This window comes from Sceloporus occidentalis, unplaced genomic scaffold, assembly GCF_023333645.1.
Source record: "Sceloporus occidentalis isolate IW3139 unplaced genomic scaffold, rSceOcc1.0.p SCAF_2, whole genome shotgun sequence".
In the NCBI taxonomy this organism is placed as follows: Eukaryota; Metazoa; Chordata; class Lepidosauria; order Squamata; family Phrynosomatidae; genus Sceloporus; species Sceloporus occidentalis.
Window position 1 is genome coordinate 64,125,119 of NW_028316982.1, and position 18,421 is coordinate 64,143,539.

At 38.4% G+C, this 18,421-nt stretch overlaps 1 protein-coding gene across 2 annotated transcripts in view; it reads right to left on the minus strand.

The window, feature by feature from the left end:
* COL17A1 (collagen type XVII alpha 1 chain) overlaps positions 1 to 18,421 on the minus strand; it is a 69,277-nt gene that overhangs the window by 39,538 nt on the left and 11,318 nt on the right. Inside the window, exons 9-23 of one of the 2 annotated variants that reach the window (XM_089509825.1) lie at positions 16,402 to 16,557; positions 15,667 to 15,738; positions 15,000 to 15,071; positions 13,933 to 14,019; positions 11,093 to 11,257; positions 9,387 to 9,476; positions 8,666 to 8,710; positions 7,687 to 7,836; positions 6,063 to 6,266; positions 5,783 to 5,803; positions 5,298 to 5,324; positions 3,944 to 3,970; positions 3,177 to 3,239; positions 2,874 to 2,978; positions 1,890 to 1,952 (exon numbers count right to left, since the gene is read on the minus strand). In XM_089509825.1, the coding sequence (XP_089365951.1) occupies positions 1,890 to 1,952; positions 2,874 to 2,978; positions 3,177 to 3,239; positions 3,944 to 3,970; positions 5,298 to 5,324; positions 5,783 to 5,803; positions 6,063 to 6,266; positions 7,687 to 7,836; positions 8,666 to 8,710; positions 9,387 to 9,476; positions 11,093 to 11,257; positions 13,933 to 14,019; positions 15,000 to 15,071; positions 15,667 to 15,738; positions 16,402 to 16,557 (1,347 nt within the window). Of the gene's footprint in view, positions 1 to 1,889; positions 1,953 to 2,873; positions 2,979 to 3,176; positions 3,240 to 3,943; positions 3,971 to 5,297; positions 5,325 to 5,782; positions 5,804 to 6,062; positions 6,267 to 7,686; positions 7,837 to 8,665; positions 8,711 to 9,386; positions 9,477 to 11,092; positions 11,258 to 13,905; positions 14,020 to 14,999; positions 15,072 to 15,666; positions 15,739 to 16,401; positions 16,558 to 18,421 lie in introns of both variants that reach the window. The other variant, XM_089509824.1, reaches the window with a different exon arrangement.

Genomic DNA, 18,421 nt, shown 5'->3' on the forward strand with positions numbered 1-18,421 from the left:
CAGATTAGATTGGCAAGTGTATGACATCATCCATTATTGACCACTGTAATGTTAACAGAATTAAACAAAGATTTTTATGGTCTACAGGGATCAATGTGCATTCAAGTATTAAAAGAGAGAAGTCATACCATAGTGACTTAAAAAAAAACACCTCCTTCAAATATGATGGCATTTGCAATACAGTCTTTATGACATTTGGCCTAAATATCCTAAAGGCAGCAGATCACATCTGATTTTGGAAGCTAGCCAGGGTCAGCTCTGGTTAGTACTTGGATAGGAGGCCACCAATGAATACCAGGTGCTGTAGGCTATATTTCAGATGAAGGAACTGGCAAAACCACCATGGAGTACTCTTTGCCTAAGGGAAAAAAATGCTATAAAACTCATGAGACCACCATAAATGGACAGGTAACTTGAAGGCACAAACACATATTTTATGACACATTAGTTGACATGAATACATTGTACTCAGTTTTTTAGGATCATTAATAGATTTCTTTAAAAGTATATTAATGGTTGTACAAAGAATTTGCATGTGTAATGTCATGTCAAATAACATATTATGTCCTAGTACAGTATAGTCTGAAGTATACACTCACTTAATTTTTTTTTATTTTATGTAAAATTTTATTTTATTCATGATGAGAAAGCTATGAAGTATGGGTAATGCTTCTACAATGAAAATGATGCCAAAATAGCACAACTGAAAAATTTCTAATAATTATGCTGAACTTAATTTACACTTATAAGGCTTATGATTCATTCAAGTGAGTTTAATTAAAATTTGAGTGCTAAAGCCAAAATGTTGTCATTATTAGACGTCTGTATAATTGCATTATACACTTATAGTGCTGAAAGACTCTATTTTTTCTGTTCCTCTGAATTTATGATGGTATCAATTTTATTATTGTTTTACTTCATTTGCATATTGTGTTCCTAGTAGACAGCTGGTCAATTCATAAAGAAAAGTATGTGCCTCCAAGTCACTTATCAACTTAACGCTATCTCACAAATTCCTTAGGCTATTCAAAGGCAAAGCATACTCTAGAGGCGGTTTACCACTGTTGTCTAGATTCTGCAATGTTGAAGATTTCAGATATTGATGAATCAAAACTACTACAGATATTGTAAAGAGTTCTGAAAGTTGTTGGAATAATGAAGTGGTATTGTTTATGTTCTTTTTTTAATCCCAATGCTACATATATCAGTAGAGTGCTTCATTCCCGAGACAAAACAACTTCATTCTGAATAATGCTGCACATTTCCATTTTAACAGGAAAGTCAACAGGTTGAAAACATAATTGATTCAACCTAGCCATTTATACACCTTCATAACATGGAAACATAGCTTCCTTCATTGTACATGTGGGCACATTGTAATCCTATGCTCTTAACTACAATTCATATGGCCTTTTAAATGATAAAGGTTTCCCCTTGACATGAATTTCTAGTCGTAATCAACTGTAGGGGACAGTACTCATCTCCGTTACTAAGGCAAAAAGCTAGCGTTGTCCGAAGTCAACTCCAGTGGCCATGCGGCCAGCATGACTGCAAAGGATGCTGTTACCTTCCCACTGACGAGGTAGCTATTTATTTACTTGTATTTGCATGCTTTTGAGAGGCTAGGTATGGCCTAAAGTCTCATTTCAAAAGAGTGATCTGTCCGCTCCTTTCACCAGCTGAGATAAAGGGAAGACAAAACAAAGAAAAAGAGGAAGGAGGGGTGGTCCTGTTTACTTTTGATTCTAGTCCTGTTCGTTGCTGATTTCATTTCCCCATCCTGCAGCATGTGAGACCCAGCATAGCACCTCCAAGGGAATGTGGCCCCTCAAAATGAAGGGGGGAAAGTCTATCACCCTTTATAGAAAACTGCCATATATTAAGTTTACCTTTAGGCCCAATTGAACCTGGGGCGCCTGGTGGACCCTGAGGTCCTGGATCTCCAACTGGACCTAGAGAGTAAAATGGAACAGAAATATGTTAGGTAGCGTGTTGAGCCTAATTCCTTCTGACTTGTTTATTCTCATAGTAGTAGAACTGCAGCATGGAGATCATCTATACAATTCTATAGTTGGTTCACATACTAAGCATTAGTGGGAAGACACTTCTGTCACTGAGCCTGGAAATAGATACTGGTTTGTTTGTTTGTTTGTTTTTATGGTGGCCAACTGGGGAGCCATGTGGTCCAGTAGCTTCTGCTGGTTTCCATTTTAATGTCATGGTGAATTCACTCCATGTTTCAGCCTGAATGTTTAAGGAGATATCCACAGTGCTAAACTCAGATTAGTTTAAGTATCTTGAATATCCCCTTTAACTTTTGGGCTAAAACCAGGAATGCTTTCATCACTCCACTAGCATGGGAACATGTAGAATAAAAAGCCATGGCCTAATTACTGTTATATTTATGTCACTCGTATATGTCATAGGGTCTTACTGTCTTTGTGGCAATTGTCAAGGCTTCTGTTGTTCTGATCATACATGAAATTAAAGAAGATAGTGGTTTCCAAAATGAGATTTGTTGGAATTTTGTTAGTGATTTCTGATGAGATCAGTGATGGTGGTCAAACCTTTGGGGTAGTGATGGTCACTTTCACTGAATTGTTCCAGCAATGTATAGCACAGTAGAATGTCGAATGTATTTTGGAATGTACACAGAGGGGTTATGGGTCAGCATAGTCCAAGCCCTATACAGGATCTATAACCACATCACCTCTCCCCTCATCATAGCCACTGGGCTTCATAAATAAAGGTTAATTAATAATAATAATCAAAATCCTTACATATCTCTTAAGACCCTTCCCCCAATAATTTTTTAACCTTCACAGACAATTATGATATTAGGCGGAGAACCAGGACATAACATAATTTCTTACCTCTGTCACCTTTCTCTCCAAATCCAGGTGGTCCAGGCTCCCCACGAGGTCCTGGAGGTCCTTCTCGGCCTCTTTGTCCCATGGGACCCTCCATGCCACTTTCACCTGCAGAGAACCAGTAGCTCAAGAACAATGTTCCCACACATTCCATGTCCTGTTAATACAGCTCAGCAGTTTTCCTAACAGACACAGTTGTTACAACAGTGTCTTTATACATGGTGACAATAGAAAATGAACCATGTGAAAGTAAAATTCAGTCTGCTGAGGTGTAGGAAAGTGAAATGGCAGGCCAGCTCCACTTACCCATGCTACCTTTCTGTCCTTTTGGTCCTTCAGGCCCAGCATGCCCAATCAAACCTGGAGCACCTGTTGGAGAAAAAAAACAGCATGTTAAAGCTAGCTATACCACTGTCTAAACATGACAACTTAGCAGCATGGGAGAAAATGGGAAGAAACCGAAACAAAATTGACATTACCATATGAACAGCTTTTAATTTAACTATGACAATTTGCAGAGCATACAAAGTATTAAGCCTAAATAGATTTATAATTTTTTATTCCTTATTTTAAGGAAATAGATACTAATTTCCAGAATGCAAAGGTAATGCAAAGGTAATTCAAAACATTGGTAATTTCAATGGAGACACACATTCTGCTTGAACCAAACCCTACCATGAAAATGAATTTTTGTTTTCCTCCTAATTGTACAGTGCCACCTGAATAACTACCCTCATGGAACTGTCTATTAACTGTCCATTTGCATTGTTCTGTTAACTCATATCATAAGGTTGTTTGAATATTTTGCTGTTGTTGATGATTTAATATTATTTGTAGAACTGAAATAAACAAAAGCTGTTTTTTTAAAGGTAATTTCACATATATACTTGATCTGTACATTTGATGTGGCAAGTGTGAAGGCAGATTTTTTTAATACAATCTCATGGCCCACTAGTTCTTGATGGCTATGAATAGTGATGCACTGTGTTGGGAAGTCACCTCTTAATGATGTATAGACAGTTTGAAAGTCTATAAAAGATTGGTTTTGATAACTGTTCTTAATCATTGCCTACCTGGTATACCGGGGAGCCCTCTATCTCCTACAGAAAAAAGAAAGAAAGAGAATTAGTGATGGAATGTCAACAATAGCTCTTTGTTCTTTCAGCTGCAACCTTCTGCTGGTTGCAATCACCCAATACAACAGCCACAGGGAATCGAGAGCCTTTATGTACACCATAGAGAGCTGTCACTCCAGCTGCTTGTGATGCTCAGGAAACTCCCTCTTGGCAAATCATTCTCCTTATTGTCTAATGGATGAGTGCAAACTCATCATACTGGATGCAAGGAAAAATGGATAAGGTCCTCCGTGGGATCTAGTGACTGACATGTTCTTTTGATTCTAAGCACTTTTGAGTCTAAGAATATAAATTTCTCTTTGATCTGTATTTGTCAGTCCCTCATGTCATGCTAGCTCTCCAACAATACAGATTTCTGAACATGCTAATTCTTCACCCAGTACCAATACAGTTAAGAAGTAATTTCTTCGTAATTTTGTTATCTTAAAAATATTAGAGAGAGAGAGAGAGAGAGAGAGACTATCTAAATACATTAATATACTCTGACTTAATATTTTTCTATTTATTGTATTTAACTTTTCAGTTTAAGTCATAACACTAACATTTTAAAAATTATTATCAAAAATAAGTAGTATATTAAAAATTGCTAGTGCCAAGGAATAAAATTACAAAAGCATAAATAAGTACATACTTATCAATTAAATAATAGATAAGAATAATGGAGCATGAAATAATTTAACAAGTTACTCAAGAACTCCACAATGGGGATAATTATAAAACTGTAACACATGAATAAATGTTAATTTTCCACATTATAATTTTTCTCCACACAATAATTCATTCTATCTGCTCAGAAAGGTTGGATTCTGCTGTATACTATCTATTCATCAAATTATCTTGCTAAATTTAATAACTGCTACTTTATTAATCCATTCTTTACATAAAATTTGCTTTGCATTTTTCTAGTTCCGCACAACAGACAATCTTGTAACAAAATTGTTGTTTAATACCAGACATTTCATAATTTAGCATTTACTGCTACTTTTCTCTGCTTGTTTTTCATGCAAATAAAATATTTGTAAAAGTTTATTATTCCATCTAACCATTTCTAATAGCTATGGAAATTTCACTGCACACACCAGTGCTTCTTAAGCTTTCTGATGTGGAGGACTGGCAGGGTTTCCCCCCCAATGTGACAGGGACCAGCACCTATCACATTGGGAATTTGTACGCATTTACTACAACCGTTTCTCTCCTGAAAAACTGCCATAGACTGGCAACCAGTAGTACTGGTATACACAGCTTCACACAAACACACATGCACATAGAAACTGAAGATGTCTGAACTCACCTTTTGGTCCTTGGACACCCATATCACCTGAAACAAAACAAAATAAAGTGGTAAAAATTAGTAAATTACAGGAAAACTAGTAAATCCCAGCCAGGTTATTTTTTCCCCCAGGCTTTCCTCATTTTGTCTATCTCTCTATATAATTCATACACAGAGTGAAGTGTGGGACCTCAGCATAGGTAGAACCAAAGCCCTGTCTGTGTCACTTAGCTACATACTTGAGCCAGTTTGTACCCTATGACACCTTTTCCCTTAGTTCCTTAGAAGAAATATTTCTCTGTTAAAGGCAAAAAATTAAACCAATTGAAGGCTTTCCTTCAGAGAAACACCAGAAAATGTAGTACCCTTTTTTATAGAACTACTGTACATTCTTTCATTTAAGAATCATGGTAATAATGTTAGGGGAATTTTTTAACCTAAAGAGACCATAACCAATAAAAGAAATCTCCATCATATATTAAAGTAGAAGTGTGGTAAATGGCTACCTTTTTCTCCTCGGAAATAACCTGCAAAAAAGAAAAAGAAGAAAAGAAAAGGAAAAGGAAAAAAAACAATCAGATATCTGTTGTAGAAATAATGCAGAACCACTTCTGGTTTAATATTATGGCATATGACAGTGCTGTTAGGTAGGATGCTTGCACTTTGGCAATATATTTTGTGTTGGAACAATTTCTGTGACATATGTCCCCACACTGGACAATCACTCGATTCCATTCACAGAATTTCATAGGGGATCCAGATGCAGTGGATTTTTAAGCCCCTCACCTTGATTTCTCTCTGCATCTAGCCGACTTTTCATTAATGACCACAGCTGATATTCATTCATGTCACTCAGTTTTGCTCCAAGTCTGGCATATTGCGCATCTTTGTTGGCATACACTTTTTGTTCACCATCAGCAGGAACTTGCCAGTAGCTGGCACGGGATTCAAGACTCTCCACACGGGATCTCAGCTTCCTCACTTCCTCCGCTGAAAGAGTAGTTAAAACAAACAAACAAATCAAATTAAATCCACTTGAGCTCTGTTTGCAGTATCTAGAGATACTACTTTATACTTTCTATATTTCTGTTCTCCTAGGACCAGATCAAGACATGCTGAGGCCCTAAGACCCTTCTGGTTTCTATTTAGGCCATTTTTGGGACATTTTTGTAGGGCTTTGCAGTGTCCCAAAGGATATGAGTTGGGCAGGAAGAGAAGTAAACTGCTGCTTTTTCAAATAGTTAGTTATTTTGTGGCCTCCCTCTCTTTGTCAAAAATAATCCAGTTTATAAATAAGGGTGTCTGGAGGCTTTTGCAGGTGAGTTGAAATAGGCTTTGGGGCCAAAATGTGTCTCAGATCTACACTTTCTCCACTCCTGTTGCAATGTATTCAAATCTTGCAATTTTTATGTCTTTCTTAATTATTTTAATCTTTTAACAGACTGACATGGTTTATATCTTGCAATTTGCATGTCTTTCACTACTATTATTTCAAGTCTCCCTATAACCTGAGGCACCAAGCTGTAGCTTACTCAGCTTGGGTCTGAATCTGGAACTGCTTCTGCCTTCCCAGAACCAAATTTTCTGCATAAAATGTTCCCAGAGTTAAAGCCAACTGACAAAATCTCCTTGAACTGTGGAGATTTTAAGGTGTGTCTTGTGTACCTTATTGTGTACCTTCATGTTGTTTCCAGCATAGGATGCCCCTAATGTGAACTTATTATGGGGTTTTCTGGGGCTGAAAACGTGTGACTTGCCCAAGGTCACCCAGTGGGTTTCTATGGCCAGGTGGGAAACTGAACCCTGATCTCCAGAATGATAATCCAATGCTCAAACCACTACATTGTGCTGGCTCTTAAAGTGTGCCTACCAGAGTCATATATGAATGAAGGGAGCTATCAGAGCTTATAAGTGGCCATGTGCTCATAATCCAAGACTCAAAGGATTTCGTTCAGAGAACTCCATATAATTATGTGGATGGCCAATTATCCTATACTGATCAACCTTGCAATTTAGAGGAAACTAAGTAATTAACTCTACAGTGTCCATTTCAAACAGCCTCTTCTTCCTGCATTGCTCATGTGGATGGTGGCAGCTGGGGTATAGGTTGGGAGTAAATGGAATCTGGTTTTCCCACATCTGTAGGAAATTTCAGAATTTGGAAATACAACTTTTTAGGACTAAAGTTCCCATGCAACTGGCCAGGCTTGCTAGGGAGTTTTTGGAGCTGTAGTATCAGAAAGATAACAATTTTTACAAGCTCTGCAAAACTTAGCCTGAGCCAGGGTGGAGGGTTAGTTCTAAAAATGCAAAGAAGCAGAGAAATAAATCTGAGATCCCTGAGTCCACACTCTCAACATAACCAGTACTTTAACCCCGACCCTTGATCTGTTCAGTTGTAATGTCCTACCTAAAGCAATAAGCCCAAAAAGCAGGCCAAGTAGTAACAGCCAGGCCAGGAGCAAACCCAGGAGCCACTTCCACCAACTACAACAGGAGGCACAAGGACACCAAGCTGGAGCAGCACCTGCCCCTCCGCAGCCATTATCACCTTGGATTTCTATAGTAAGAAAAAAACAGGAATTTTTAAAAAGTTAAAGAGATTGGAGTGTAACATCATAAAATCTTTGGGATGAGGGGAGGTAGCAACCATAGCATGTTTATATTCAGTAGTTGCTAGTTTACATCTCTCCTTAAGAGTTTGGGCATGTTATGTATCTTTTCTCTTTCTGCATCAGTTAGACTGCAGTTAATCTCAGTTTTTTCACACTCCATTTTGTAGTCCGCAGTTTCCTCTTGCTCTTCCATGTCTGAAGAGCACATTACAGAACCTCTCACCCTGAGATGTTACAAAAACCCTACTTCATATGTTTTCATAAATAACGATCGTACATTATTTCCCTGCTACACCCTGAGTGATTACTGCTCATCTTCTGGTTCCAAATACTAATTTGGAACCTCTCCCACATTCTCCAACGGGGTGTCAAAAACAGCTTCCAGATCTTGTATTATTTTTCCAATTATGAATTATGAAATAAATAGCCACTATCAAACAAATGCCTATGTACATTTATATCACACAAACAACCCAATGTTGAATCAAGTCCGCAATCTCTAGACTACTCAGGAGGTGTTGAGTTTCACTTCTCTGGAATCAACTAACCAGAGGCTAGATTTTTTTCCCTAGAGGTCTTGTAGATTTAATAGACCAAGATCCAAAAGGATCATTGGCCGAGTATACATTTCTACCAAACCACCTACACTGCTGGTCATGGAAGTGAAGACTTTTTTAAACCCACACAGTTTATGTATTGTTACAAGTTTACCTAACAACATTTTGAATCTATTGAAGTAATGGGTTGCTTTTCTAGGAAGGAGAATGTACCCACCTGCATAGGTGGCTTTGTCCTTTGTTGAAACAGATTTTAGCCCTCCTGTTAAAAAACAAAGAAGAACAAAAGGATAACAGTCTTTCTTCACACAGCCACACTCTTTGTTCTAGATGAGTATTAAGTCATTGGAGAAGCAGCTGGCCCAAACAAAGATCACAGGGAAATAGCTACAGGATGGCAAGCCAAAGAATAGAGGCACTGCTTCAAATATGTAATCATCTAGGGTGGCAAATATTATAAGAGCTATTGCAATGCATAGTTATTTCAATGGTAAATGAACAAGAAGTAATACTAAAAAGAATGGTACAAAGGCAAGTTGCAATAACAGGAACCCATAACAGTGAAACACCACAAGAGATAACTACAAGAAAACAATTTAACGGAACTCAAAGTACATATCTTCCCTTTTATCTCAAAAATTATTGTGGGTGAAAATTTTGTACATTCCAATAGTTTTTAAATATAATTTCTGTGTATGTGTGAAGTAGGTATGCAATAGGACAGCAAGACAGCACATGTCATTATTATGCCATGCATATATGGAAAATCAACATATGACAGGGAATTCTTAGTGCACAATTCTGTGGGAAAATAGCTATATGCACAAAATTTTGGTATAGGTGATTGTGTATATATGTATATATTTATTTCTACAGTACATCTATATGAATAAAATATTATTTTTTACAACAAGACAGAGGATGAAAGATTAACGTACCATTTGTTTCTGATTTCAGATAGGAATCTCCACCATAAGAGGAAGACATGGCCTGCTTATCTTTCTTCAGTGTGTCTTCTGTATAATAGCCTGTAGAGGGCCCAAACAAAATACATATGGTGGCATCTTGGAGGAAATCACATTCTAGGATTCTGCAAATTGGCTGAGTTTCATAGATAATTTATTTTTCACTGGTCCATATTGACTTAGGAGGCTTTCAGATGGACAGCTCATAGCACTAATTATAAAACACTATATAACTTCCATATTTTCATCCTTTCCAGATTTGTGTGTGTAGTAAGAAACAAAATAGAAAGAAAGATGGTTAAAAGGGGGCAATAACTTCTGAAAATCTTCAGAAACTTCTACGTTTGAGACAAAGCAACCTCTAATCTAGAAGCACCCTAAGTTAATATATATGGTGCTTTTACTGTTCCCCCAGAAATACTGATCTGCTGTGTACTGAGTTTACAAGTACACTAACACAAGTAACCATTATTTGTTGATTTAGAAATGGTATCTTATATTCTGTGAGGTGACAGCAATCTGAAGCTTCCTTCAAAAGTAATGTGGGGACACCTCTATGTGTCAATAGTGTTGCTGCTATCATATGTGTACAGTTAACAGAGAGGTAGCATGAGATATCAGTGAGGTAGCCTATTCTCCTGACTACTTTGGCATGTGGTGGCCATGGAGAAATGAGTCCCAGTTCTAAGAAAAAGGGAGGCTCTATAACTTCATTGTGTAGGTGAATGGATCTGAGTTTCCAGTTCATGGAAAACACAGCATTCTTAAAACAAAAACAATAGAATCCTGAATCTTCCACACTCAGCACAGGATATAAACAAAGAGCTGGGCAGGGGGCTGTGAGGTAGCAGGTACATTTATTAAGCAGTATTCCTAGGACTATGACATATCTAAGAGAACATGTGAGCAAGGTCCTGACAGCACAAGGAACATGGGAACAGATCTCCCCCACAGATGCCTTTGAGAATTTAGCTATAAACCACGGGCTGTTTCACAACATAAAATTATAGCATTATGAATCCACTTAAACTGCCATGGCAATATTCTATGGAATCCTGGGATTTACATTTGAGAGAGGGGTTTATGGGATTCTCAGCCAGAGAGCTCTAGTGCCTCACCACGCTAGAAACCTAAGAATTCCCTAAGATATAGACATGGCAGTAAAGTGGAATCATAGTGCTATAACTTTTTAGTGTGAAAGGCCCCTAGAGGTGGCATGGGAGAAGGTTTTGATTAATGCTGCACTGTTTACACTGATCTTTCAGATGCTCAGAGTACACATGGCCAGCTAAGGAGGAACATAGACTATCTCATGTCATATGACTGAGTAAGCACAACCAATTTTTTAAAAAAAAATAACCTCACACAGATGCAAGTGAAGGTAGTGTCTGAACTGAGTCTTAGGGCACAAACAGACAGGCCAAAATAAAGCTGCTTCAGGTCACTTTGGAGGTATGCTGTTTAAATGCTGCATGCGTCCTAAGAGGCTAGAAGCTGCACCAAAGCCACACTCCAGTCCTAAGGACTGGAGCACAGCTTTGGTGTGGCTTCTGGCCTCTTAAGATCTGTGTGTCAGTTAAACAGCATATCTCCAAAGTGACCCAAACCAGCTTTATTTTGGCCTGTCTGTTTGGGCCCTAAGTCATGTGAGGGTCATGATGAACAGAAAAGAAACAAACCTCCACTGAGCCCAGTGCTGGATGCATTAAAAACTTTTCCGCTGTCCTTGGTCATGATTAACAGTTCCATCTCTTTCTTGGGAGTTACATTCTCTTTTTCTAGGAGCAAGAACTTGCAGTCTTTACGCAGGATGTCATCATTCTGAGAGCCTACAGTAGTGGCAGCTAGACGCATGGAAAAAATCAAATGATAGAAATTATAAAAGAAAAAATATTGGGACAAAAGAAATAATAGAAGAAAATGAAAGAAAGAACATTAGCCTTTGAAATATGCAAGCTCTGAACACAAAACAATCACATTTTTCAGTCCTCACATTTGGATTCAAACTTTTGTTCCTGAGGGACCATAAAAACATCAGACAACCCACATCAGTACAGAAATGCCAGCAGGATGCCCCTGAATATATTGGTCAAACAGTTCTCTTGGTTAAAATTGTGTTATGTGTATTGAGAAGGCATGACAAATTGATTCCCTCTACAAGCTGGCACTTTCTAGCTCGAATCCTGTTTGTGTACTGTGCTATAAGTTGCATCTTTTCTAGTGTTGTACAGCAATGAGAAGAGAAAGCAAACACAATCTTTTGGCTTTGAGCAGTTTGTTTCTCCAGTGCCTTGCTTCCTTCATGGCCACTGCATCTGCAACCTTTCTCTCCTGCCATCATTACGTGCCAACTCTGTGTACTAATTCAGTTCCAGCCACAGCGTTTGAGTAGGTGGGGGTGAAGTCTCTGCTATCTTGCTGGACAGTAGTAGTGTTACCAAAGTTGTTGTGAGGGGTGGTTGGCATTTTTTCCCTTTTCCACTAGGTCTAAATCTAATAGTGCATCCCAACTAGAGTAAACCCACTGAATCAAAAGAATTTATATTGACTTAACAAATTTTCTTTGATTCAGTCAGTCTGCTCTGGTTGGGACTAACTCTCATTTAGGTCTACCATTCCCACCTCCCAAATAATTATTGTAAGGGAGCATGCACCAGATAGCTCAGTTCTACCTATGTTGTAATGGCCCATCTCCAGCTACACTTTAACTGTAGTACAGGATTGGTCTTACTGAGTATTAACTGCTAACTCTTACCATTAAGAGTTATTTAGAGCAAACAAAATGTTGTGTGTATATAAGAAGAAATTAGGTTTGCTTATGTGCCTTTATCAGTTTTACAACGGACAGAAAGTCATTCTGTTGAAGCTTTCTATAGTAACATTATGCCAGCTAAGAAAGCACAATCTATTTAGGGGTTTTTCTTGACATAGCTGTTAGGTACACTGCTAATAAAGAAGACTCAATTTAAAAAAGAAGAGTAAGATATCCAAAATGTATTTCCACTAATGCTCCCACTGTCTATCTCAAACTGGAATATCAATCTGACGTTTTGGATGGATACATTTCCTCTTGTATTATATGCCAGTAATTCATCACTCTTCTATCAGCAACACTAAAAAAGGCTAAGAGCAGCAACACCCATAGCAGAAAGGGCATATCATTGATGCAACTGGAAGCTACTTCTGCCACTGATTTATGCAACAAGACCGTAAATAGTGACACAGAGTTTCGAATTAGGGTACTACATTTGGTTTTGCAATTAGGTAGCATTGTATAAATCAAAAGCTACTCCACTTTGAGAACAACTGATACAAAGCAAGCATAGTAAAAATGAATTCGTTATCAAACATGTTGTGTTTTTATTCTTATTTCCAAAATACAATGGCTACATCTAGTGGACATTCTGGTTTATAACTTCCATTTTGTGGGATTTTCCTGTTGCTAATTAATGTTGACAACCAACAGATAAAGGGGTTGGTCCAGCCAAAGTGTAACAAATGGGCAACTCTCCAGGGATTCACATTTGTTTTCATGGGTCATTCTTCTAGTTCTTTTCCAGTGCTGTGATATCTACTATGGGAAATGGGGCATCCAGGAAATCCCAGAACAATCTCAGAACCAATGTATGTCTTCCAAATTTCTGATGTGAGGAATGTGTCTCTGCATAGCAAATGCAACAACTGTGCAGTGTACATAGCAATGGAAGTTGCAAAAATGTTAAGGACATCTACTGGCCAATTCCTGCAATAATAATGTGAATCATGTCACAAATCCTGCTGTCATTCAACCATATCTTTTGAAATACCTTAGTTATTTTAAACTGGTTCTACTCTTTTTGCCCCCTCCCCAAAAGTATTCCCTCAGAGAATATGAACTTAGTTCCTCCAACCCTTAAGTGCATGCCTCATATTTTATGAAACACACATACAAACCTACACTGACTTCTCAGTCACTCAGCAGCAATGCTAGCCCAGCCCTATCAACTACATGAAATATTTCTTACTATGGCTTATTGCAGGGGTAGGCAATCTTTTTGAGCCGGGGGCTGGGTTGCTGTCCCTCAGACAACTGGGGGGCCGAAGCCAAAAAATAAATTATTAAATTTTTTTTAAAAAATTAAATATATAAATAAACCAGGACAAATGTAGGACAAAAATTTCAAATGGAAAACACTTTTTTTAAAAAAAATGGAGGACACGTGAAAAAATTTGCTGATTTTTTAAAAAATGTTAATATAAATGCATGTTTCTGAGGCTTCTATAGACAATTGCCCCCCAAAGGCCCCGGCGGCAATCGGCGGCAGGACTGGGCTGGGGCCGGTCCCAAGGCCTCGCCGGGCCACATCCGGCCCGTGGGCCGCAGGTTGCCTACCCCTGGCTTATTGTGTAGCATGAATAAGACCAGCACTCATCATCCCTCAACACTGGCTATGCTTGCTAGGGCTGATGGGAGTTGCACCACATTGTGATCCACAAGCTGCACACTTGATGCACCTTGTCAAATAAGAGGAAAGCTCACCAGTTTTAGATGAGGTGGACACACCAGTACTAGTTACTCCTGAGCTCTGCTGCACAGTATTTTTCTTTACTCCATATCCAGTTGCCACTAAAGGGGTAAAAAGAGAGGGAGAAAGGAAACATCTACATTTCACAATTGCTGGAAGCCAAAGAAAGGATCTGCTTTCCAGTTTCCACAGCAGTGGAAGCATGAAACAAAAAGTAGAGCAACAGCTACCTCTGTAAAAACAAGTGTGTTGTTGTTCCATGCTTTCAGGTCAACTCTGACTTATGGTGACCCTATCCTATGATTTTCTTGTCAAGATTTATTCAGAGGAGGTTTGTCACTGTCTTCCTTTAAGGCTAAGAGAGTGAGACATGCCCAAGATTAAACAGTGGGTTTCCATGGCTGAGTAGAGATTTGAACCCTGGTCTCCTGGAGTTCTAGTTCAGGTACAAAGTATTAATAAACACTAATAGCACTTGCAACAAAGTGTTTTGTGGCATGTAAACATTAGTGTATTTTATTACAAAGACCAAAGAGATCTGTGGTACTTTGAACAAGGACTAATTTATTACTCCATAAGCTGTATTGGATCACAGTGCACTTCCTCAGACATATGGGATATCATGCTGAGCTACAAGTATAGATGCACATTTTGGTGCGGGTGGAGGAAGCACCATAAATGGTGAGGTCAGAGGAAAATTAAAAACAGAAAATGCAAGCATTCAATTAACATTTCTACAATGATTTGCAGTAGCTCTCTATTTGTTTCATAGGGCTTTCCACCCACAACTGAATATGGGCTCTTTTGCATGCAAAACATGTATGTTTTTCACAGGTCTGTGGCCCTCCCTGCTCCAACTGCTCAGTCGCAACTGAGGTTAGTGAATACAAATAGGCTCACACTTGTACAGCAAAGTGGTTATTCTATAACCAGCTATCCAAAACATACAGAAAAAAAAGAAAGAAGGAGCAATTTTTCAACACTCTTCCACCAGGATCCTAATTCCTAGGGCCCTTTTATGCCTTAGTACTAGGGGAAAAACCTTGTATCTTAAATATTTTCATAATGTGGTATTACTTACCTGTGGAGGTTGCGGTTGCAGCGTTGGCAGCACCAATTGTATTTGGTGTCAGATTGTTTTGAACACCATATACTGCAAAGAAAAATATTCTGGTTGAGATGCATGTTTGTTTGCTTGTTTTAGAAAGTACAAGCATAGCTACAACTATGACCTTTTTGGAAAGAATTGTTGGCAATTATTCACCCCTAAACAATGAAGTTGAGAACTTAGATAATTACCTTTTGGGGTCACAGTTCCCAGAAACCCTCCAACTGATATGATTACAGGCCAGCACTGCAATCTGTTAACATTAGGTTTACCTATTTTTCATACCACTTCTAATTACTCTCTCAAAAGTGCATGAATCCTTGTAACATTCTATGGTGGAATCAATGCATATCTTGAGATGTGTCTTTGGGATTCAAAAATGGAAAATTCCCACACTGTTAGTGCAATGACTATTTTTCAGGGTCAGGTGAAGCACAAATAATATAATGATGCCAAATTAATGCACACTGGGGAATCCTACTCTGGAGGAAAGGTATGGAAGCCTCCTTTGCTGGCAACTAGGAATGGAAATCCTTACAATAACATGTTCCTCAACAAATAATAAGCAATAGTAACACATTAAACCACTGCATAAAATAAAATATCAATTTCCTTAGCAAATTCTAAACCATTCCAATACCTGTTGAAGAAGTGCTGAGACCAGTGTTCAGAGTGGGACAGCTGGGAGCCAAGTTGTTTGGGACTCCAAACACTATATGGAAAGATAAGGAGTCGTGTTATTTATACATAAAAGGACAGAAAAGTCCCAGTACATCTGGGTCATGATACTGTCACCTGTCTTCTAGCTGACTGAACAGTAAAGGTACCATTAATTCATTTGAAAAAAAATCATTTATAAGTCCCTGGTATTGTTGCACTTTGCAATCCTATTCCTTTTCCTCTAATATTACAAGCAGTTGTCTAGCCTCTTCAGAACTGAGCTTTTGCTGTTATTCAGTTAAATTTCAAGGACAGAGTGTGAATTAAGAAAAGGCACCACTTCTTCATCCTGACTAACATTCTGAAACCCCAAGAGAAGTGGAACAACCCTGCAATTTTGAGAGGAGAAAGGTAATACATAAATCAATAAACTAAAAAGCACTCATGTAATCAGCTTTGAAGGAAAATCCCTTCCCCAAAAGACCCCAAGAATAAAAACAGTTTGTGAAAATAAATGAAGGAGGTGACGAACAACTGAAATGCAGAAAAAACATTTAAAGCACATAATGTTCCCATTTCACTTTTCATCCTCAGACTTCGCAACTTCTTTTCTCAATCATGACCCACAATTAATCATCTCATGATTGTTAGGAAAAGCAACCATTGGGTTTGTGCAGGCTTGGTAAGGCTGTTGGTTGCTGCACTGAAGATATACCTGATCCAGTCGAATGGGCTGCAGTGTTGATCAGAGATGAGCTTTGGGCCATGTTGTTGTGGTAACCGCCAAGAGATGACCCTGCAGGCAGGGTGGAGGACCACATGTATGATGGCAAGGCAGCATTCAAGATGGTGGTGTCATATGTCCCTGAGACTGAAGCAAAATCAAAGAGTGACACCTCAAATTTAGATTTAGATTAGATTAGTAGATTAGTATTTAATAATCAGAATATAGCTATCTTTTCTGTTGAAAACCTAATTTAATCTGTTTTTAAAAAGGTTTCTAGCACTTAGAAATAAAAGTAAGATTGAATGCACGCTAGAAGCAGATGGCATGAATCTTAAGATCTTTAGAGAAGTGCACAGTAATATTTATTTATATTTATTTTATTTTGGTATTTATATCAAGCCCTTCAGCCCTAATGGCTCTCAGGGCGGCTTACAATTATTATTTTTAATCGCACAGTTCTCTGCCCTCAGGCTTACAATCTAAAAGCGTTACAATTCCACTTTAGCTGCCATGGCTGCATCCTATGGAATCCTGGGGTTTGTAATGTGGTGAGGCACATGAAGCCTCTCACTGGATAGTCCAAATGCCCCTCCCTAAACTACAAATCCCAGGATTCCACAGGCCAAACCATGGCAGTTATAGTGAAATCTAGCACTATAATAGTGTAGTGTGGAAGGACCATTAGTCCCACCACTTTCACAGGCATGTTTGGGAAAGACACGGGGACAGCCTTCTCAGTGGCTACTCCAGACTGTAAAATTCCCTGCTGGGGAAGCTAGGTTGGCCCTCTTGTCTGCTCTCTTTCCTCCCAGGTGGAAATGTTTGTGTTTACCCAGGATTTCTGTCTGAGGCAGAAGGTCTTTTCATTGGGGTATGTTGTCTGTGTGTGTGTTTTCATTTCAATGGCCTTTTCAAATGGTTTTAAATTAATATTTTTAATATGTATGTATGTATGTATGTTTATTTTTTTAAGTTTTGAATTATCCATAGTTTTAACTGTTTTTTGTTTAAACTCATGATGTGAACTGCCTTGGGCAGTTGTTGGGGAAAAGGCAGCAGGATTTTAAGTAAGTAAGTAAATAAATACATCCTAAAGTAGAAACAGGCAGAAGATAGATTAGGAACTACTGGTACCTCTCTGGTTGCCTTGAAATAAATTGCCAGACATTTCTGACTCCCAACTATATAAGAATAGCAACAATAATCTGTTTCTGTTCTAATATATTAAATTGCTCTTGTTTTCCCACTTCTGTTTTAAAATATTAAAAACTGATGTTTGTTTTTGCTGTCAGTTGGCATAGTTGGACATCATGCGCAGCACCCTTTCTTAACAAAAGTGTATTCCCTGCCCTCATTGCTTTTCTTTTGACAGGAATCACTTGTGAGACCTGCCTCATTGTTTTCAACTATTGTACATGCTCTCCTCTCACTGGCATCAACCTGCCAGCAACTTCTGCTAAAGGCAGCAAACTTCTGTAAAAGGGGATATGTGCAGCTTGTGTTTGGAATGCCTTGTCTTTGCTGTTTTCTTTCACCTGTTTTACCTGATGTCATAGCACCTTTGAGATTAACTAAAGAAAGTAGTTGGTAGCATGAGCTTTCATAGACTTACATCTACTTCCTCAGATGCCAAAGTTAAATGAGAAAAGAATAAGTGCACACTGTTACAATAAGGGTGTGGAAACTATATAGCATTCCAGATGTTAGACTGCAGTTTCAGTCAGCCCTAGGCAGTGCAAGGATGATGGGGGTTGTATTAGGAATGATGGGAGGCAGTTGGAGCTCCACACATTACCCATTTAGAACAAGGGCAGACAATCTCTGGTCTTCAAATGTTGATGAACTACTACTTACATCATGCTACACCATTGGTCAAGCTGACTATGAACTGGAGTTCAGAGACATCTAAAGGCTCACAGGTTCCTTAGAGCAGCTTTAGAGCATTTATCTATTATTTTCTCAAGAGCTCTGTTTTGACTGAATGTGGTAGGCTGTGCATTTTTTAATG